We start from the raw sequence: 22608 nt of genomic DNA on the forward strand, positions 1-22608 counted from the left end.
TATTCATATAGTAGATTATAGCCATGCTAAATACTCCAAAGGCATCAGATTTTGTCTGATCTTGGAAGCTAAGTAGGGTCAGCCCTGTTAGTAATCGGATGGGAGATTGCTAGCAAATACCAGGTACATAAGGCGTTATCTGTTTCTTACAGCTCATTATAAATGCATAATATCTTTTTAATCCTCGGTATTTTTATAATCTCTCATAGAGGCTGAAAGATGTTGCTGGTGAAGCCTTTTATCCCTTGCTTGAAGATGAGTAAGTAAATATTTTATTTATTTGTTATTTTAGTATTTTCCACTTTCCTTTTTCAGCAGATCTGAGCAAAATAGAACTAGCTCTTTACTTGAGGAGATCAATTTGTTTTATAGAATGCTTATGTTATTTCCAGTTGATTCGGTTTGTGATCAGTAAAGCTGTTTGATAGAATTTACTGATCTACTTTTGGTTCTGAGTGAGATGGACTTGACTTGGAACAGGGATCAGATTCATCCATTTCCTCCACTATAACAGCCTTGGGGTTTTATACAAAGAGGTTGAGTAAGCAAAGAAGATGTTCAGTACTAAGAGCACATATATTGATTGAATGACAGTAGCAGCACCTTCAATATATTTATATGAAAACTTCTTACTTTATTCATTATCTCTTGTACAAAATGCTTTACTGATCACAAACTGAATGCTTTTGTACAAAATCCTTTTGGAGTAGGAGATTAGAATGAACTGAGCCACTTTTTAAAGGGGGGGTATTTTTTTATTGCAAGAGGAGGAAGAAGATTTCAATTATTTTAGTATTTTCCACTATTCCTTTTACAGCAGATGTGGGCAAAATGGAGACCCTACATCTTGTTTTACTACCTTGTAGAGGCCCCCACTCTCCCATTGATTTGAACTAAAACACCTTGAATTGAAGTCAGAGAAACACATTTTTCATAAAAATACAAGAGGTGCAGCCCCTATAATCTATGCAATGGGTTCCAAGATTGGGGGATTGCAAACCAAAAGTAATATTTGATCAGTTCCCATTTTCATTTTTGAGCTACTTGGTGCCATTGGAGAATGACTGCAACCTACATGTAGCAGGTCCCAAGAAAGGAAATTGGCCCCAGATCCACTAAAGTTGTCTATCCTGTCAGCTACATCTTGTCAGGGAATCAAATATAATATTTATTTACAACTAGTTTTTCCTTTCTGTTTCAGCCAGTCAAATGTACCCCATTCAAACAGTAGTAATGAGTTATCTGCTGCTGCTAATCTTCCTCTTATTATCCGAGAGCGAGACACAGAATATCAGCTAAACAGAATTGTCCTATTTGACAGGCTGCTAAAGGTATGTAGCGCTAACAAAGCTAGACTCATTCAATTTTCTTTAGCATCTAGATTCTTGGTTTTTATCTTTTTTTGCTCTTGAGTGTATCTTGCAATTAAATATGATAAAGGCTTCATTTATTTTTCTTTATACATCAACACTAGGGCTGAAATTAATAAAATAAAATTCAACAGAGGGGAATGCAAATTCTGCATTCAGGGCACAAAAAACGAATGCACAAATATAGGATGGAGGATACATGGCTCAGCAGTACTACATGTAAAAAGGACCTTGAGATTATTGTTGATCATAAATGGAAGATGAGCCAGCAATATGATGCTGCAGCAAAGAAGGCAAATGCTACCTCAGCTTACATTAATAGAAGCATGGTTTACAAGTCAAGGGAAGTAATAGTCCTACTATATTCGGCTCTGATCAGGCCTCATCTGGAATATTGTGTCCAGTTCTGGGTGCCTCGTTTTAAAAAGGACATAGACAAGCTGGAGCAATTTCAGAAAAGGACAACAAAGATAAGAGGTACAGAGAGAGAAATCTATGAAGAGAGGTTCCAGAAGCTGGGCATGTTCAGAAGAGAAGACTGAGGGGTAACATAATTGAACTCTTTAAATACCTCAGGGACTGTCACGGAGAGAAGAGGGTAGGCCTGTTTTCTGCTGCTACAGAGGGTAGAACTAGATGTGATGGTTTGAAATTACAGGAAAGTAGATTTTAATCAAACATTAGAAATAACTTATTGACTGAGAGCCTCCTTCTCTGGATGTCTTCAAAAAGGCTTCTCCTGCTGAGGAAGCTGGCAATCCTGCATTAACCAGGGGTTGGATTTGAAGGTCCATAGGGCCCCTTCCAACTCTATGATTCTATGATTTTCCTGTTACTTTTTTCAACTATTTTTAAATATATACTGGATTTATTATATTTCACAATATAATATACAAACATGTATTTACAAACATAATACAGGTTGGGTCTTCCTTGTCCGGAATTTCCAAATCCAAAATATTCCAAAAGCCAAAGCTTTTTTCACTGAGATAGTGACATCTTTGCTTTCTGATAGTGTACACAAACTTTGTGTACACAATGTACACAGACTACACAAAAATCAGAGTATGCAAACTTTGTTTCATGCACACAATGATTTAAAATATTGCAGAAAATTACTTTCAGGCTATGTGTCTATGTATATATAAAACATAAATGAATTTTGTGTTTAGACTTGGGTCTCATCTCCAAGATATTTCATTACGTATGTATATGCAAATAACAAGTATTCCAAAATCCAAAAAAATAAATCTGAAATCCAAAACACTTCTGATTCAAGCATTTCAGATAAGGGAGTCTCAATCTGTATAAAAATGTTAGGTATTATTTAAAGTATTTCTAATACTCTAAAATGGTATGTCTGTAGGCCTATCCCTATAAAAAAAACCAAATTTGGAAAGAAGCTAGAGTTGACATTCCTCCACTGATGCGGGGTTTAACTTGGGCAGCCTTACTTGGAGTAGAGGTAAGAATAAAAGGGAATGTTTTTAATTGAACATACTAGGGCAGTGGTGGTGAACCTATGGCACGCGTGCCAGAGGTGGCACTCTGAGCCCTCTCTGTGAGTACATGCTCTCTCACTCCACCACAGAGTTCGCCAGAGTTTGTTACTAGAAAGCTAGGGGAACATGGCACTTTGTGATAAATAAGTGGGTTTGGGGTTGTATTTTGGGCACTCGGTCTGTAAAAGGCTCGCCATCACTGTACTAGGGAGCATTGATGAAAACTATCATTCTAACTGATGGTTTCTTTTGAGAACCATGTAGTAAATTGTAGACAAATATTGCACCATAATCAGATTTTCCTCACTTTTGAAGAAGGGAGGATTGACCTTAAAACAAACCTGTCATGGATTTTGTTTTTGGGTTTTTTTGGCAATTTTTTTGTCCAAAGGGGGCAGTTACGATTGGCTTCCTCAAATGCTGAGAGAATATAACTTGCTCAAGGTCACCCAGTGAGTTTCTATGGGATTCGATCTTGATTTCCCACAGTTTTTAACCAACACCCAAACCACAACACCAAACTGGTTCTCACTGGATAAACAAGGCTTTTTGTCTCCTTTGGGTCTTAGTCTTTGCTGAATGGAATTCAAGATGACTACCTGCTCATTAATTACTCTGCTATTCCATGGGAAATACTTTTTTGTTCAATAATTTTTAGTCAAGTAACACAACACCTGAAGTAAGTGTTATTTAAAACTATGTAAAGTTGTGCAAAATTTTCATCGAGGGAGAAGTTGTACTCATACAACCCTTCAACCTACTATTTCCAGACTGCTTGTATTTCTTCTGATCATCTCTGCTTCATATCCCATCCTCTCGGGTTTTCAGCAGCCACTATTTCAGAGTAACTCACTTCACACTCCTCACCACCTCTTCTCTGTCCTAGTTGGTAGAGCATATGGGACTAGAGCTGAATCTACCAAAGTAGACTTGGCAAAGCCCTTTGCATTGACCATGAAAATAATCTCATTTGATTGAGGTGCTGGGGAGAAGCATCTTTGAAGGAGCCATTCCTTAAAGTCTGATTTGCTCCCACTTCAAATAACGGAGGCTGAAGAGATAGCTAAGTTCTTTTTGGTTCAGCTTTCCTTCTTCCCATTCCCACATCCACTCAGAGATGGGAGAAAAGTATGGGCAATAAAGATTTATTTATTTTATTTATTATTTATTTATGGTATTTATACCCCGCCCTTCAGCCCTAATGGCTATCAGAGTGAGTTTAAAGATATATAAAGATGGGCAAGAGAAAGGAACTCTTGGGTTTTTCATGGGCAGGGGGAACTGAATCAGAGGTGTCTGTCAGGAGCCAATTGTATCTTCACAACTTTTGCTCTCGAGTCCTGTTGTTTGGAAATGCATAATTAATTAACTGTAGCATTCCATTTTCTTATAACATCACTGATCCTGAATAAAGCACATAAATGTTCCCAGCACTCAGTCTGTTGATATGCTGGAGGGTGACGAAGGGCTAATGAGGAGATACTTCATCTCAGTTGCTGCCCATGCACATGGAAGATTACAAAAGCATCTTTTCCCACTCCATTTACCCACTGTGCCAACCCCAGCCTAGCATCCACAAGGTCAAAACATTAGGATATAGCTTCTAAATATAAAAACTCAGAGCTGGTTTTTACATTGAAGATAAATTGCAATGTTTGCCTACATGTGTTAGGTTTTATATTTGATGTTATAGCTTGCACAGAACTTGGGATGTGAATGTAAGCACATTTTTTGCCCCTTATTAAGTGAGCTACTAACTCAAAAAAGTAGAATATTGTAGTATGGCTCAAGATGTGCCCTTGAGAAGATTATATTTCACAAGATTTGCCTTGTGGCATTTTGTCCTGGCATGCTGCAATACAGTACCGCTAGGTAGTGTCCTGACATGTTGCTATGCAGTGTGAAGTATGCATTACAGGCCCCAAAACTCTTATCTGAGCCCTTGATAGATGGGTTTCGTTGGCATTTCTAACAGCAAAACAACAAATTCAGTGGAGCTTACAAATACATCAATAATACATTTATAACCTCTTGTGCATTTTAGGGTGACATTCAAGCAAAATATGATGCTATTGATAAGGACACTCCAATTCCTACAGACAGACAAGTAAGATTCTTTGATTTTGATTCTTTGAAACTATGCTACATAGTCACTGGATAGATAATAACATATATATTTTTCTGCACAAAAATGCTTCACAGTCTTTGTATTTTGAACCATTACTGTATATTTCATGAGAAAGCTGTAACCAACACCATTTTAATGATGCAAATGTGAAATTGACAGTAATTTGTGCAACTGAATGATAAACCAAAGGATATACCCATGTTTATCTAATGAATGCTACCTACAGTTGACTCCTCATATATTAATGAAGGATAACAAATGAAAAGGAGCTCAGTTGTTTTGTCAGTATTAATTCCCTGTCCCCATCATCATGACTTTCATCTTCCTGAAATAGAGTGTTATCTATAGAAGAGAGAAGAATTCACATATTTTCTATTAAACAATTTTCTTCTTAATGTGGGAAGGGAGGAGGTAACATTTCTTCATGCTCATTTATGAATTTGGGTCAGTCCCAGTAAAGACACTGTGAGTACTTTTTGACTCATTACTGTCAGGAGAGAATTATACTGTACATTTCAGGTGTTAAATTCCATGACCTGGTTTGTAAATACCTGCAACCAGACCTTGGAAATTTTGTGGTGTGGACTACAGCTCCCAGAATCCTCCAGTCTGCATCACAGGCTTCAGATATTTCAGGGGAGAAGTTAAAGGTATGAATTATATCAGGGAAATCCCAATTTTGGGAAGTCACAAGAAAGTTATGTCCCCCTCAGCAATACCAAAGTTATTTATGGAGTGGTGGAATAAAATCAACAGCATAATACTTTATTAATGGGCTTCCATACAACCATTTCCTTATTTTCCCCATCTCCTTTTCACAGTGTATCATTGAATCAGAACTTGGAAATCTCTTTTCTGGGCTACATTTCCCAAATTCCCAAAAACCAGTATGGCTCTGGGGAATCTGGCTGGCAAATTGTAGAATAATTAGTCCCAAAAAGTCATTTTTCAAGTATTACATAGTTAATATACTAGGATCAGTCATTTGGGATGACGAACTCTCAAATTTTCCCTTGATCTATAATGGGCCGTTTAAAAAAAAAAACTAGAGCTCCCATTCCATTTCTATGTCCTCTTCTGGGGCTTATCCTGATTTCTTTATCTGTGCTTGTATTTATTGTAGATTGAAGTTGACATTCCTCGCTGTCATCAGTATGATGAGTTGCTGTCATCTCCTGAAGGTCATGCAAAATTTAGGCGGGTGTTGAAAGCATGGGTCGTTTCCCATCCTGATCTTGTATATTGGCAAGGTTAGTTGTGCTGGTTACTGTGCCAAGCTGTCATTATTATTATTTAATTGCTGACATGTATTATTTCTTAATAAATTAATTAACAATATTTTTGAATTCATTGTGCTGGCTTCCTTAAAAATTGTTGAAAGATCATTCTTCTGTTATTTCCCTATTGTGTTTTGAAAAGCTAACTAGGGCGCTGTACAGACCGGCCCTTTTCGCCGGCCTGCACGCATACTAGGGTTGCCTTGAGGCGTCCTTTCCAGACGTCCCGCAACCCTAGTACGTTGTAATGGCGGCGCCCTTTCTACATGGGCGCCACCATTACAACATCATGGCCGCACCGCCTCCAAATGGGGTGGCGTGGACATGACGACGCTGCTGAAGGACGCCTGTGGCGCCCTTTCAGCAGCGCCAGAAGGAGCTCCGAAACGGAGCTCCTTCCTTGGTTTGTGTCACTGGCGCAGCCTTTACATGCTGCACCAGCGACGGCCCCTTTCTCCCTTTCCCCACTGCTGTCGGGGTGTCCTTGGGGCATGAAGCCCCAAGGATAACCCTTTCCAGGCCACGGGGAAGCAGACTTTTGCCACTTCCCCACAGCCTGGAAAAGCAGCAGATCAGGGCCTCAGGGCTGCCGCTGTGGCAGCTGAGGCCCTGATCTGTCAGGGAAAGGGGCGGGTGCAGGACTTCCCAAAGGGGTGGTCTGTACACCGCCTAGGTTAGGTCTCCATAATGATATACTGACAGCTAAACAAAATGATTAATATCTGAAGCCTATGAATTTCTAAGAAATGACTGCTAGACTCACTGGGTCTTAATTCTTGGAATCCTGTATAGGATTGTCATGCAAGTTATAATTTTAAGATGTAGTTTTCTGAAAATGATGGATGGTAACAAAGTGGAAAAATCGCTCTTAGCTCAGGACTTCATCACATATTACAGTCCTGAGATTAAAAAAAACCTGTGATATATATAAGGGACATATGTGTGGGTATAAATACAAGGGAAGTAATATGTCAGGCAATCAAAATATCTTCTGAACATTTTAATGCCTTACGAATGCCTTTAATGTTATTGTATTCATTTGTCTTCTTCTATAGGTCTTGACTCCCTTTGTGCACCATTCTTATATTTAAATTTCAACAATGAAGGTAAACTTTTTCCCATTTGTGATGTGAATGGATCCCCAGAGTATATCAAACTCTGCTTAGATGAGGAGTAATCAAATGTAGCCCCCCAGATGTTTTTGGTTGTACTTCCCAGAATCCCTCATGACTGGTTGTACTGGCTGAGGCTAACTTGAACTGTAGTCCAGCAACATCTGAAAAGTCACAGTTCTCTGTCCCAGGCTTAGATCAATTTAATTGCAATTGATATTATGCTAATCTTATTAATTTATGCGTCTTGTATTCATTTGATGCAAACGCTGTTTCAGAACATGCGGGGGAGCGGGATGTTTGAGAGGGAATGAAAGAGATACCAAAAGAGAAGGCAGCTGTGATAGGGTTTCAGTTTGACATACCCTGATACATTTGCTGATGTGTGGTCTTTAATAAATGGAACTTTGAAATATTTTATATATAGGAGTCTTTAGTATAAATTGTTTAGCTTATAAAGACAAAATGTAACTGTTCTAGGAGCAATATACTTTTTTATTTAGGGAGACATTTGAGCCCGTACAGACAGGCCAAAATAAAACTGCTTCAGCTCACTTTGGAGGTATGCTATTTAAATGATGCATGTGTCCTAAGAGATCAGAAGTTGCGCCAAAGCCACGCCCCAGTCCTAAGGACTGGAGTGCGGCTTTGGTGCAGCTTCTGGCCTCTTAAGATCTGTGTGTCATTTAAACAGCATACCTCCAAAGTGACTCGAAGCAACTTTATTTTGCCCTGTCTGTATGGACCCATTTGTTTTCTAATATGTTTAGACAGATGGAGCTTTTGTCAAGGAGTGTTGTGTTTTTATTTTGTTATGCTTTCAATGTTTTTTAACTTCTGTTTTTAACTTTTGTTTTTTAAAATAGTACTCAGGTTTAATTGTGTTTTAATAGGGTTTTGGGGTTGTTTTTTTTAGTTGTACTGTGTTTTTAAATGTCTGTAAGCCACATTGAATCCCATGCTGGGAGCAAGGAAGGTTATAAATTAAATAAGTAAATAAACTGATAGATGTAGAAGTTATTACTCTCTTTGTCCTTCTCTTTTAGCTCTGGCCTATGCCTGCATGTCTGCTTTTATTCCTAAATACTTGTATAATTTCTTTCTAAAAGACAATTCACATGTGATTCAAGGTAGGTTATCTGTTTAAATTATATTCTAATAAGCTGCCCCCAAAGGCCTTTATACAATTGCGTGTCTTTATCTGTATATAGTTTTAAATTTATAATCTGCTTCTCAATCTAATGGAAACTGTCATAGCCATAATAACAAATACCAGAAATCATGTTACAAGCCTTCTTGTTGGCTATTTATGAAGATCTTTTAATTATCTGCTGCCATTCATATGCTGCAGAATGTAATTCTGTAATCTTATTTACAGTGGCTCACATTCTAATTTTTTCCTTTCCCATTCATGTATGGGAGAATGTTGACTTCCACAAATGCAGCCCTTTATCCATTTGAAGCATCCCTGTCCTGTATTATAAAAGAGACCACTTCCAAGGATCTGCCTTCCCTCCAGGGTCAGATTTGTAAGAGACTACAGACAAAAGGGTTTGGGGTATGAATGGGAATGCTGTTCTGTGTTCTAAAGGAAATCTTCGCATCCAGTATATTGTGGCACTGCACTGTGAAATGTCTTCTGCTGCCTTGTGCAAAAGTTCTTGGAAGAACCCCATGGAGTTGCCTTATAGAGAGTCTGGGCCACTGGTCCAGGTCTATTCTGGCAGTAGACTTTTTGAAGCACATGAACTGTTTTCCAGCTCTGTGAACTTGGATCTTTTTAACAGTTGAAATTTAACAGGAGATTGAACCTGAGACCTTGTGTTGTACTCCTTAGGCTTTATGCAAAGAGATCTTGTAATACTTTGTGACTAACTGAGCAAAATATTGTTGTACCATAGACTTTTATAGACTTGGTCTATTTCCTTAGATGCATGGCTGTGCAACAACATCTTTTCTTCACATAGGGACAAAACAGACCACCCAAAAAGGGCAGATCAGGGATGCCCCAGAGCCACAACAACTGCACACGTGCACCCCCATTCTGGCCCATTGCTGCCACTTCAAAGGGACTTCTGAAAAGGAACTTTTTTTACTGCTCCTTTTCAGGGTGACTTTTACGGGTTGAGAATATGGATTATGTAAAATGCAGATTTTACTAGATGATGGTGCTATATGTGATTGTTTCTGAGCCACTGGGAAGATAGGAAGCTGCTGTTTTTATAGTCAGATTAGTGTCCTGCCATTAAACTATTCTCTACTACTATCCCCTGCTACTATAATGAAACAGAATGCTCATTTGCTACTTTTTAAGTGTATTTACTAAAGCATGCAGTGGTCTCTAGAAGTATGTTAAGTTTACCAGTAGGGTATTGGTCACTGGCTGATGGATTGTGGGAGCCATAGTCTCCAAGGTCTGAGCTAAATACATGGTTATTTCCATTTTCATGATTGTAGCAATTCAAAAAAGGGTCAGTGTGCTACCCCATAATTCTGGCAATGGTGTGCATGGATACACACACACACACACACACACGAAAATGTGTGCTTATAAATAAGTGCCTCCATACTGTTCTGGCTATATGCCTTGGTGGTTTTCAGCATTTCTAGAGACCATTGAGTAGAAACTGCTAACCTTGGAGTCATCATAGCATTTCCAATTTTAGAACTTTGTCCTACACAGCCACAGTATAGGCTTTGACAATATTGTACACTTTTTGTATATGAAGATGCAAAACCAGTTAAAGATTTATACCTATAGGATATCAAATTAAATGAGGGAATAATTTGTATCATCTGAACCAGTGCTATTTGTCTGAATCCAGCTGATAGGTTTTCATAGGTGGATGTGTGCTTTCAATAGTCACTTAATTAACCATGTAATCCCACATCGCAATTATATTTTAAGAGCCAAGCTATTCAAATAAAAATGACATTTTAACAAGGTGTAGCATATCCATGTGGAACCACTGTGAGCACGAATTTCTTGTTTAAAAAGAAATGTGCTTTCAGGAAGCTAATTGTAAATTTGTTTTCATCAGCACATAGCTGAGTTTATGTGATTAGTGGATTTAAATACTTTACCTGTGGTTGGTGAATGTATTAGGGACATAAGTATGTTAATGCTGCATGTGTGAAGAGAGCTAAATAGTGTAAGAACCCTTTCCATAGCTTAGAGAGTCTTTTGGTTTTTCACACTAGAATAAAAGTTCTAATTGAAGCTTTGGGGCAAAATTAAAAATAAGAGAAGGGAATTCTTACCCAATATTCTTTCTGCTCTGCTCACAATGTAGCTTGTGTTGTGTTGTATTGTCTTGTATTACTTTATTTATACTCCACTTTTCTCCAAAGCTGGGACTCAAGGTGGCTTAGAAGATAAAAAGAAATAAAACCAAAAACACAATTACAGGTAGCTAAAACATATAAAAGTTACATTTAAAATACCATTTAACTGTCTATATAATTTAAAAGCATTTAAAATATTCAGTTAAAAGCTTGTATACTCAATTCTGGCTCAAAAGCCATTTCTGTTGAGACATGAAAGAAAAGTTGAAGAGTCTTGGGCCCAAGCTACATGTTACTTTAAAGACAGTGTATGCAGCTGCACCTGTACTTTTAAATTACTTATATCAAAGCACATCCATATTCAACCCTGATCTGGATCAAGACCATTCATTATACATGATTTAACATTTTCATGTGTTCCCATCCCAATATTTCTCAGAGTGGATATTTTTAAGATAGGGAACACCCCTCCCCCTCTTCCTTTAGCAAGGGTTGTAATGTTGGAAGGGAAGTTGAGAATGGGATCAGGTTTAAACATCTAACTTTATATGCAGTCATCACAGTCTGGTATATCTGATGAAGTGGAGTGGGTCTAAAGAAATTTATACTGAAAGAAACTTGATGTCTTGATCTGGAACAGGGTGTGTTCCCAGGCCTATTTCAGGATTCTTTCAATGGCACACACTGACACACATTGCTGCTATGGCATAAGATTATTTGATGATAAATGATGGCCTCTCAAGGTTTATATAGTGCAAAAGTAAACAAAGAAAACCAAAGTATGCAAGCATGACCCATCTCCTCCATAAGTATGAGAACTGCACAAGCAAGTCAGCAACAAAGAAAAGTTTACTCCCTCATTAGTTCTCAGCCTTCATATCTTTTCTGAATCTCAAACTACAAAATGAATGCCAAAAGTATCCAGCAAGGTAACTAGTACAAGTTAACTCTTTCATACCTCTGAGCAGCTTTAACATTGGCTAGCAAGAACTCTAAAGCCCATCTGTCCAGTGGCAGGCCCTCAACTTCCTGAACATGGCAATCTTTAAAGTATCTCAAAATTCATTGTTAGTTTTTTTTACAATGAACAAATATCACCACAGCCACCTGCACCCCTTACTCACTTGTGAATAAACAAAAAGTAGAGGGCAATTGCATGCACTATTTTCAAACTGTAGAGCTGGGGGAAGGGGCTATTGTGAGTCTAAAGGTCCAATTTTCTGCCCCTGATATCCTTCATGGGCTGCCCAAAATACTAAAGAAATGGAGGGGTACAAATCCAGAGGTCCATTGCTAGTTTTGAAAAACTGGTATTTTTAAAATTCAGTGGTGCAGCCCGCTCTTCAGCTGTGGAGTGCAAAGAATACTCGCACATTGCCTTGATCTTGGTGAGGAAGGATGTGTTCATAGTTCTGGCCCATGGAGACAAAACTTTTGGAATTATTTGTTCTTACATGCAAGAAAGAAATAAACAAAAGATGTACACACCCACCGGCAAACTATTAAAAGGATGGATCGCTATTCCTGGGGTCTTCTAGAAAGGATCAGTCTCCTTTTTGTGGCCAGAGGAATTGTGTTAATATAAAGTCGAAGGCTTTCATGGCCGGCATCCATAGTTTTTTGTGGGTTTTTGGGCTATGTGGCCATGTTCCAGAAAAGTTTCTTCCTGACGTTTCGCCAGCATCTGTGGCTGGCATCTTCAGAGAATTTTTGCCTGGAAAGGACTTGGGTATATATAATGTGTGACCTGGAAAGGCAGGATTGAATTTACATGTATATTGTTTTTGTTGCTCATGGCAGGCCTCAGGGTGTGAGGGTCTGCACAAGAGGATTAATGTCTACTTGTTTAGTGCTCATTGTCTGCTGGGAGATTTCTTATTTGCATTTGTTGAGTCTTTATCTTGCTATCTTTCAGGACTGGTAGCCAAACCTTGTTAGTTTAAGGGTTTCCTCTTTCCTGTTAAAATTGTCCAGGTGCTTGTGGATCTCAGTGGCTTCCCTGTGCATCCTGACATGGTAGTGGTTGGCATGGTCCAGAACTTCAGTGTTTTTAAACAGTATTTTATGCCCAGGATGGTTTGTGGCATGTTCTGCTACTGCTGATTTTTCTGGCTGGCCCAGTCTGCAGTGTTTCTCGTGTTCCTTGATTCTTGTTTGCACACTGCGTTTGATGGTCCCTACGTAGACTTGTCCGCAGCTGCATGGTATGCAGTAAACTCCTGCGGCTGTGAGAGGGTCTCTCTGGTCCTTGGCTGAGCGCAGCATTTGCTGGATTTTCTTCGTCGGTTTGTAAACCATTGAAAGGTTGTGCTTCCTCACCACTTTGCCTATTCTGTCTGTGACTCCTTTGATGTATGGTAAAAATACCTTCCCTTTGGGTTATCCTGGGCTTGACAGCCCTTCTGATGTCTGAGCTGGAATAACCATTGGCCTGTAAAAACTGGTGCCAAATAAAATTTGTTAGTCTTGAAACTGTTGCATGATACTTTGTTGATGTTACATCCTTTGATTTCATACAGCTCAAGTGGATGTCTGTGAACTATTGTTAATATAAATGAAAACTGGCATAAACTAATAGCTGGAAAACCCAAACTGAAAGTGAATTGTTTTTTAGCAACTGTAAAAAAAATTATTAAAAGGCATGTAAAAGTATTAATCCCGCCCTGCACCAGTAGAGGTAAAATATCCAAAAACGTATCTCCTGAAGAAAATATGTTCTCTGTTTGATTGAGAATTTTTTTCAGAAAAAATAAAAACAGGTATAGCTACAGAAAGGGACAGAATAAGGTCATTGCCCTCAATAAGAATTCTGCCACCCCAAATGAAATTTTCCTTCATTCCCCAAATTATTAGCATACAAGCAACATAAGATTCAGTTGTAGATGTAGAAATGCAATTTCTAGTTAGTAAGGAAATATAAGACAGAAAATATAACAGCAAATACAAGAATTCTGTGTGTGAACATTTTTCAGTATCTCACTCTCTGCAGCACTAGAAATTTGGGGATTGAAGAAACATTTCATTTGGGAGAACAGAATTTTTGTTTGAGGGGCAGTATCCTCATTTTCTTCCCCCTTAGTTACACTCTTGAATAAGAAAAAAGAACCATAACTCTTGTGCAGCTATGGATCAGTTGTAGTGAGTATTTTGAGATTGTCTCCTTTTTTTATTCTTGGAATGGCAGTTCCACAGAACAAACTTTAACTGTGTTCCTGAGGCTAAATTCCCAGGGAATGATATTCTGAAACAACTTTTCCTTTTTCTCACTCTTCAGAATACCTAACAGTGTTTTCTCAGATGATTGCATTCCATGACCCCGAGCTGAGTAACCATCTCAATGAAATTGGCTTCATTCCGGATGTAAGTGAAAATGCTTCTAATAAATTTTTAATGAATGCAGTGAGAGAAGAAAGTTGAGTCCATCTGAAAGATTTGTTTATACATAATATAATCCCAAGCAAATGTGATACAGGTTGAATCTCCCTTTTCAGGAATTCCCAAATCCAAACTACTCCAAAATCTTTTGCTTGTGTGGTTGAGGTCCTGACACCTTTGCTTTCTGATGGTTTAATGTACACAAACTTTATTTCATGTATACATTTATTTAAAATATTGTATAAAATTAACTTCAGGCTATTTGTATATTTGAAACATAAAAGAAATTTTGTGTTTAGACTTGTGTCCCATCTCCAAGATAAATCATTCTGAATATATATGCATATACAGGTATTCCAGAATCCCAAACACTTCTGGTCCCAAGCATTTGGATAAGGGAGACTCAGCCTGTACAAAAAGGTTTTGAAAAATGATAGCAGCTGCCATTACAATGAGCTAGGTGTTCTGTTGAAAGCTGTTATGTCACTTAACATGCTATTGACTTCCAATATGTGTGGCAATTAATCTCTTGAGCTTTTCCCCACTTCTAGCTGTTCTTTCCTATCTGAGATATCTACTGTCATCTGTCATATGGCACAATCCTATACATGTATACTTAGAAGTAAGTCCCATTGAGTTCACTGAGGTGTACACCTAAGTAAGTGGGCATACGGTAGTGGTCATAACAGACAATGGCCTAAATCATATTATTAGGGCTGACTAGAGTAGACCCATTAAATCAATGAAATTTAATTATGTGTTGACTTGCCATTCAATAATTGAGCCAATGAGTCTACTCTGGTTGTGACTAACAAACAGGATTCCATCCAATATGTATACTACAAATACTTATTACTGGTTTTAAAATCATTTAACTGTCATGTTTTTCCCCAAAGGATTCTGAAAACTGTGCCCTGATTGCACAAACAGCTTTCTTTGGGAGTTCTTTTCCTTTTGTGTTATCTGTGCCTCTTGAACCCAAAGTTCACAGTTTTCCATAAGCAGAATGCAATTTAGGTCTTACCCAGATATTACAATGATGATCTGATGATCTGTTAGCTATCTAGAATTGCTGTTAGATACACTGATCAGCCCTCATTTTCTGGAAACTCCCTCAGTACCAATATACACAGTCTTTGCTGCAAGGATTTTTAGAAGCTGGTAAAGAGGTGATAAGAACTATATAACTTCCCAGAAAATAAGTTATATTCAAAATTGCATTGTCCATGCCAGTAAGGTTTGCAGTTCTAACTAAACCTTATAGCAATCCCACTTGTCATTTGGAAAAGAAAATCTTCATTGTATTTCAGTACCTGTAACAGTACAGGATCCATCAAGGTGAAACATACACACTTCAGCAATGATATAAACCAGATTCTCATGTTTGAGTGCTAATCCTATCAAATCGGATGCTGATTAATCTCTCAGGTTACTGCTGTGAAAGAGTTTTTTTCTTGGCTCTGTTATAGTACACAGCTTGTAGAATATTGAACATTACTGAACAGTAAGCGTTGTCAGTTGTTTTAATACTTGCATTAAGTAGTATATAAAGCAGGTTAATAAGGGAAATGGAGAAAGCAATTTTTAGAAATCATCTTATAGTTTATAAAAATGTATAAGGTAGTATAAAACAGCATCCTTCTGCCAAGTGAATAAACATTACCAGTGGATCAAATCCTCCCCCAAACAAAGCCCCCTGCACAAAGAAATTATTTCCTGGCATGTTGAAGGACTATCCAGCAAATTTGAAGGAGAGAGGAGAAAGGAAGACATTCATTTGCATATTGTAAGAATTAACCTGATATATCCAACAACAAAAATTTACTATGTTTCTCAGCCTTATAACATGAAAACAAGTCAATAATAACCAAAATGACCTTTACCACCAAGAAGAGGATGAGTACCCCTAAATTATTCCTGCTTTCCTTCATCTGCATTTTATGAATACAAGTCAGTTTTCTTATTGCCGATAAATAAGAGGTTCTAGTTCTATTTAGTCATTACAGTTCTTAGCATAAACCCAGTTTTATTTGTTACAAGAAACTTTGGACCTAACTTAATGCTAGACATTAAATAAATAAGTGTTACTGTTGGTTTTGTGTAATAATGCCACAACTAAAGAATATTGAAAAGGATGCTACCACCAAAACTGTCGTCCTTTAGGGGCCATTCAGACTACCTTTTACGCTGGATCAGGAACCGAATTATGCATGTGAAGTTCATATTTGCCCCAAATCGCCCACAAGCGAATCCAAGGCTTCCACACCCATTTCGGGGCAAATGCCCCTTAACACAGGTCATTTGGAAGCGGGGTAAAAGCTGTATCTTTTGGAAAAAAACAGGTTCATCGAATATGAACTTGCCCCCAATCATGATCGGGGCAAGTTCAGGGGAGGGATTTAGGTCAGAGGGAGGACAGAGGGCAGAACTGGAGAAAGGGTGCCAAGAGGAGGGCACAGGACAGAGCAAACCTCTGCTCTCGCACCAGGCAGCTTTCTCTCTTTTATTATTATTTTTGACAGACTTTGTGCATGTTCTTTGCTACAGATAGATAGATATATAGATAGGATGTGGCTGCCTGCCTGTTCACTTTCCCTTTCATTTCCTTGCTTCCAGCACGCCACTTTGCAGGAGGCTTTTTTTCTTTGTGAATGCTACAATACGAATGTTACAAATGTTTCTCTTTCCAATTTGGCAAATTGATACAGAATGCTTTTGCTACTGTCTGTAATGAATTCAGGGGTAGCTGAGGGAAAGCAAAGGATGCATGGCATCCTTTTCTGGCATTCCGAGGTGTGGAATTTATTATTATTATTATTATTATTATTATTATTATTATTATTACATGTGTATGAGGCACTCTGGGATGGCAAGGAGGGAGGATGCAGAATGCAGAGATGGCATTAGATTGCATTTTGGTGTTGAAAACGGGGCCAAGGGAAGATCCATAACCTGCAGTGACCCAAATACCTATCCTATAGCACCTGGGATTACTTAGCAGTCTTCCATCCAAGTACTAACCAGGACTGACACTGCTTAGCTTCCATGATCAGACAGAATCTAATGCCATTAGAGTATTTAGGCCCTAGCATTTACTCTACTTCTGCATTATTTAGAAACCACAAGAGGGAAAGGGTGAGTGCCACACACTTTCTGACATGCTTTAGGTCTGATGGAAAGAAGAGAATGACACATATACACATGGAAGGAGATGCATGTTAGAGGTTAAATCTTAAATGTTTTTTTTCCAGCTTGTGCCTGGGGCAGCATATGCAACCCTCTGCACCATGTCCTACATTGATCAGTATCCACTACTGGCATATGTCAACTAAAAAAGTATTTGACACTGGTGTTCCTTTTTACAATGACTTGGAAGCTTTCTCTCTCTCTCTCATCAGTGATGATGAGGAAGAGCAGCAGAGCCAGTCCTCAGGGAAAGTGTAGGAGACCTTGGTAGGATCAGTATAGGAAATGGCTGCTGTTAAGCCTCAGAGGAGGCATGAGGTGGGGGGGCTCCTTGCTGAGGAGTACAGAAGCAGTGTTTTGTGGGCCCAAGAAGATGCCTCGGAAGGTGTGTGGTCTCCTTGGGCAAAAAATCTGTGACTTAACGGAGAGACTGACAAGACTTGTCAAGCCTATTGGCTGTTACCCCTTCCTTTTGGTCAGTGTGGATACCAATGACACTGCAAGGCACAGCCTACAGAATATCATCAGGGACTGTCAGGCTCTGGGTAGGAAACTGAAAGAGCTGGATGTACAGGTTGTCATCTCATCTCTTCTCCCAGTTGAAGGGCATGGTCCAGAAAGGGAGAGGAAAATAGCAGAAGCGAGATAATAGCTGTTATAGAGAAAACATATGAAAGGGATCTAGGTCCTAGTAGACCACAAGATGAACATGAGTCGACAGTGTGATGCAGCAGCTAAAAAGCAAATGCAATTCTAGACTGCATGAATAGAAATACAGTAGATCCTTGTTATATGCTGGGGTTTGGTTCCAAGATCCCCTGTGGATAACAAAATCCATGGATGCTCAAGTCCCATTAAATATAATGACATAGCAAAATGATATTCCTTATAAAAAATGGAAAATCAAGGTTTGATATTTGAAATTTATACTTTTTTTGAACATTTTCAAACCATGGATGCTTGAATCCGTGTATAAAAAATATGTGTATAAAAAGGGCCGACTGTACAGGGTCTAGATCAAGAGAAGTAATGGTACCACTCTATTCTGCTTTGCTCAGGTCTTGCCTGGAAATACTGTGTCTAGTCCTGGGCACCACAATTCAAAAAGGCTGTGACATATAGAGTGTGTTCAAAAGAGAGCAACCAAAATGGTAAAAGGTCTGGAAACAGTGCTCTTTGAGTAGTGAGTTAGGGAGATGGGTATGTTTAGAAGATTAAGAAGTGATATGATAGCTCTGTTTAAATATTTGGAGGGATGTCATATTGAGGATGGAGCAAGCTTATTTTCTGCTGCCTGAGAGACTAGGACATGGAGCAATGGATACAAACTACAGGAAAAGAGATTCCACCTAAACATTGGGAGGAACTTCCTGACAGTAAATGCTGTTCGACAGTGGAACATACTCCCTTGGACAGTGGTGGAATCTCCTTCTTTGGAGGTTTTCAAACAGAGGCTGGATGGTCATCTGTCAGGGGTACTTTGATTGTATGTTCCTCCATGGCAGGGGGTTATACTGGATGGCTCTTGAGGTCTCTTCCAACTCTATGATTCTATGATTCTTTGTTCCATCTTAAAAACAATTTTTTAAAGAAATATTGCAATAAGAATTTAGTCTTAATGCCTAGTCATACTTGAGTTAGACTGCTAGGGGGCAGTGTGTAATAAGAATACATTTCAAGCAGCTGCTGCTCCATGTTGCTGCTTTTCTTCAGTGCAAATCTGGGAAGCAGCTATTTGGTAGATATTATCTGTTTTTGTCTCCGTAAGAGGGAATAATATGAAAAAAAATGATTATAGTTTGTTTTGATAACTTTACTATTTATTTTTCTTCCATGTAAAATGGTGCACTTTCCTGGGAAAGCCATTTTACCCTTGATGATGAAACCATATACTCATTTACTATTTTTAAAGTGTGTTTACTAATTATCATTAAGTCAAAGGCTTTCATGGCTGGCATCCATAGTTTTTTGTGGGTTTTTCGGGCTATGTCGCCATGTTCTAGAAGAGTTTCTTCCTGATGTTTCGCCAGCATCTGTGGCTTGGCTTGAATCCGTGTATAGAAAATCTGTGTATAAGAAGGGTTGACTGTACTGTGCAAAGATGAAAACATCTTTTCTTCCCTCTATCATTTTTTTTTCCTATGAGTAAGTGCTTTTATAGGTCAACACTGAGTTCTGAAATGGGGAAGAGTCTGGAATGAACATCCCATTTTGAGTTTGTACAGGAAATTTCGTACATAGAAAAACCATGTAAAATGTTTGTAATGAGCAAGAATATATGATGGAACATGTATTAGGTTCCCTACATGAAGCTTAAATTACAGCCATTATACACTACTAGCAAAAGTAGTCAAATACAGATTCTAAGTGTTTAAATTGCAGTGTTGATAACAAATTACCATAACAGAGATTTTTAACTACAATCCTAACAAATTTCTTATACTCATTACAGTCAAAAGCTTCAGAATTAGAACACTATTGTGATTGAAAATTTATAAAGGTCTGTTTTAACATTGCTTTTCTTTCTTCCATTCCTGTCATTTTTATAGCTGTATGCCATTCCTTGGTTTCTCACAATGTTTACACGTGAGTATGATATTTTCTCATTTTTTTCTGTACTAAGGGTTGTTGTTTTCTAATATTAGGGGGTCTATGTAAAGTAATGGTGGGTGGGGAAGAAGGAACTGGTATGACCTCCTCCTGGGGCAAGGCATGGGAGGTACTGTTCTGGATCCAATTTTCCTTTATAAAAGCAAGTCAGTGGTGTTTAGTTCTGAACATACATAGATGTGTTGATTTTTGAACCTTTGTGAACCTCTTTACTGAAGAATTATGGTAGACAGAAGATTTAGGTAGGAACATACTACAAAGCATGGTCAATCCTGGTTAGTGGAATGGAAGACCACCAACAAATGCCAGGTGTTATAGACCAGATTTCAGAGGAAGGAACTGACAAAACCACTGCTAAGTATTCCTTGCCTAAGAAAACCCATTAAATTCATAGGGTCATGATAAGTCAACAGGCAACTTGAGGGCACATACACACACATACTGCTTCCAGTTTTGAAATTATTGTATATAGCTGTCCTAGTGACAACTACTTTCTGTTCCTTTTGTCCTACACTTTCTTGTCATCACCAGTCATTTTAAAATACAGTACTGATAAATTTATATCTGTATTTTCTGGTTGGTTTGCTCACATGGCATCTCTGTTAAGCATTAGAAAATTGAAAATATGCTTATAGAAAAAAAGATGCCCTTGAAGACATATTTATATGGGTAGAGAATGCTAACACAAATCATGTATTCCTTTACTTTGTCTTCAGTAATATGCTTTGGCATAAATACAGTGTATTTTAAAAAAAGATGAAAGTCCTTGAGGTACGGGGTGTATGCATGTGCCTGTATTTATATAAAAGGGACAGAATTTATAATCAGCTTATTTAGACTTTTAATAATATCGAAATGACTAAATTGAATTTATGTCCTTGGAGAGGGTGATAAATGTACATACAAAAACAAATCTTTTCAAACAATATTAGATAGTGTTTGTACTTAACTCACAAATGTGGTAGAAAAATAGCCGTGTGTGTGTGTGTGTGTGTGTGTGTGTGTGTGACATACAGGATTGACAACCAGTTCAAGATTTCAAAGGCTTTCACGGCCAGGATCCATAGTTTTTTGTGGGGTTTTCGGGCTATATGACTGTGTTTCATAAGAGTTTATGCCTGACGTTTTGCCAGCCACAGATGCTAGTGAAACGTTAGGAATAAACTCTTCCAGAACATGGCCACATAGCTCAAAAACTCCACAAAAAACTCAAGGTTTGTAAGTATTTTAATTATTTTATTAATGTATTCCCTGAATTGATTAAACACTGTGTTTGCTCATCACTGCAAACTGTGGTTAACCATGATGTACACATGCTTCCATAAGCCTTGGGACCATGTGTTCCCATGTTTTCCCTGTACTGCATAGTCTGGAGAAGGATTCTGGGGGCATTGTGTATTTCCACTTCTCCTTAACAGTGACTTCCCTTTTCAGATGGACTAGTATAATGGTTAATGCTAACTAGCCAGCTTTGTAAACCATGACTAGAAATGGTCTTGTTTGGGAGTGTTCAATAGTTACTGTTAAGCCATCGTCCCCGGTTCATATGATATGTAAAGCTGTGGCTTAATTGAACAGAAATCAAAGTCTGAGCCATGCAGGAAAAAGGATGTGTGGAGGGAATAGCCCAAATCTCACTGCAGCCCATGTTCACCATGGTAAACAATGGTACAAAGACACCCAGTTCCTCAAAGTGGCTTTTTCATCACTAAATTGTAGCCCTTTTTATTTGAATACATGATTAATTTGTGAACTTTGGGGTCTTGAATCAGGTGAATAAATCTAGCAGTGGATAATTATATTAATAATCATATTATTAGCAGAACACACTGTTTTAAAACAAGATACTGTGCATACTCAAACAGTATAGGACAACTCGACCACATGATAATCTTACTCCTGTAAGACTGATTGTAGTCCCATTTCCTTCAACCTTCTTATGGGCATTGGTGATTATAGAACTATGCCTCAGGTCCCTCTTGAGGAGAATTATAACAGTAACTGCCACATTGGGAATTGCTAAATTAATGTATATAACAACTGTGAATGTGAATGACATGCCCTTATCTGTACAACAAGTTGTAAAATCAACTCTCTCTGCCTAGCCTCTGTGGTCATAATACTGAAGCTCAAACAGGGTGAATTAAATTTTCTGTTAATAGCCATCATTCTCTTTCCTCAGCTTCCTTCTCATATAATATATTTGGTGCCTTTCTTCTTGCCTGTTCATTGACTGCTAATATACCAAGTAAGCATTTTAGTTGTGCCAGATTATTAAAAATGATATTGCTGTCCTAATGTGTATTTTTCTCACCTTGCAGATGTTTTTCCTTTGCACAAAATCTTTCATTTGTGGGATACGTTACTACTTGGGAATTCTTCCTTCCCATTCTGTATTGGAGTGGCTATTCTTCAGCAGCTAAGAGACCGGCTTCTCTCTAATGGGTTTAATGAATGCATTTTGCTCTTTTCTGATTTGCCAGGTATTAAGATCTGTCTTTATTTTCTTGTCTCCATGTTGGGTGCTATGTTTTCTGAAATGTATTTTTTTCCAGTTTTCTCTCTCTCATAGATATAGATATGAGAGAATGATATCAGAATGGAGAGTAAAACAGTTGATTCAAATAGGCTGTTCGGCTGCTCTGAAGAGGTATTACATTAGTTGTAGGCAGTATTTCTTTGAATTTTAGGGCAGGAACAAATTGGCTAAGTTATATGAGCTTAGTAAACTGAGAAAACTGAATCAAATGTGGACATGCCAAA

The 22608-nt window shown here is 38.2% G+C and overlaps 1 protein-coding gene across 2 annotated transcripts in view; it reads left to right on the forward strand.

Annotated features, from left to right (window-relative positions):
* TBCK (TBC1 domain containing kinase) overlaps positions 1-22608 on the forward strand; it is a 103293-nt gene that overhangs the window by 47086 nt on the left and 33599 nt on the right. Inside the window, exons 13-22 of one of the 2 annotated variants that reach the window (XM_089526015.1) lie at positions 210-259; positions 1202-1331; positions 2737-2835; positions 4917-4979; positions 6124-6250; positions 7333-7383; positions 8436-8519; positions 13949-14034; positions 19785-19821; positions 22167-22328. In XM_089526015.1, coding sequence (XP_089382141.1) covers positions 210-259; positions 1202-1331; positions 2737-2835; positions 4917-4979; positions 6124-6250; positions 7333-7383; positions 8436-8519; positions 13949-14034; positions 19785-19821; positions 22167-22328 — 889 coding nt within the window. The remainder of the gene's footprint in view (positions 1-209; positions 260-1201; positions 1332-2736; positions 2836-4916; positions 4980-6123; positions 6251-7332; positions 7384-8435; positions 8520-13948; positions 14035-19784; positions 19822-22166; positions 22329-22608) is intronic. The other variant, XM_089526016.1, reaches the window with a different exon arrangement.

The sequence above is a fragment of the Sceloporus occidentalis genome, unplaced genomic scaffold (assembly GCF_023333645.1).
Source record: "Sceloporus occidentalis isolate IW3139 unplaced genomic scaffold, rSceOcc1.0.p SCAF_5, whole genome shotgun sequence".
NCBI classification, from domain to species: Eukaryota; Metazoa; Chordata; class Lepidosauria; order Squamata; family Phrynosomatidae; genus Sceloporus; species Sceloporus occidentalis.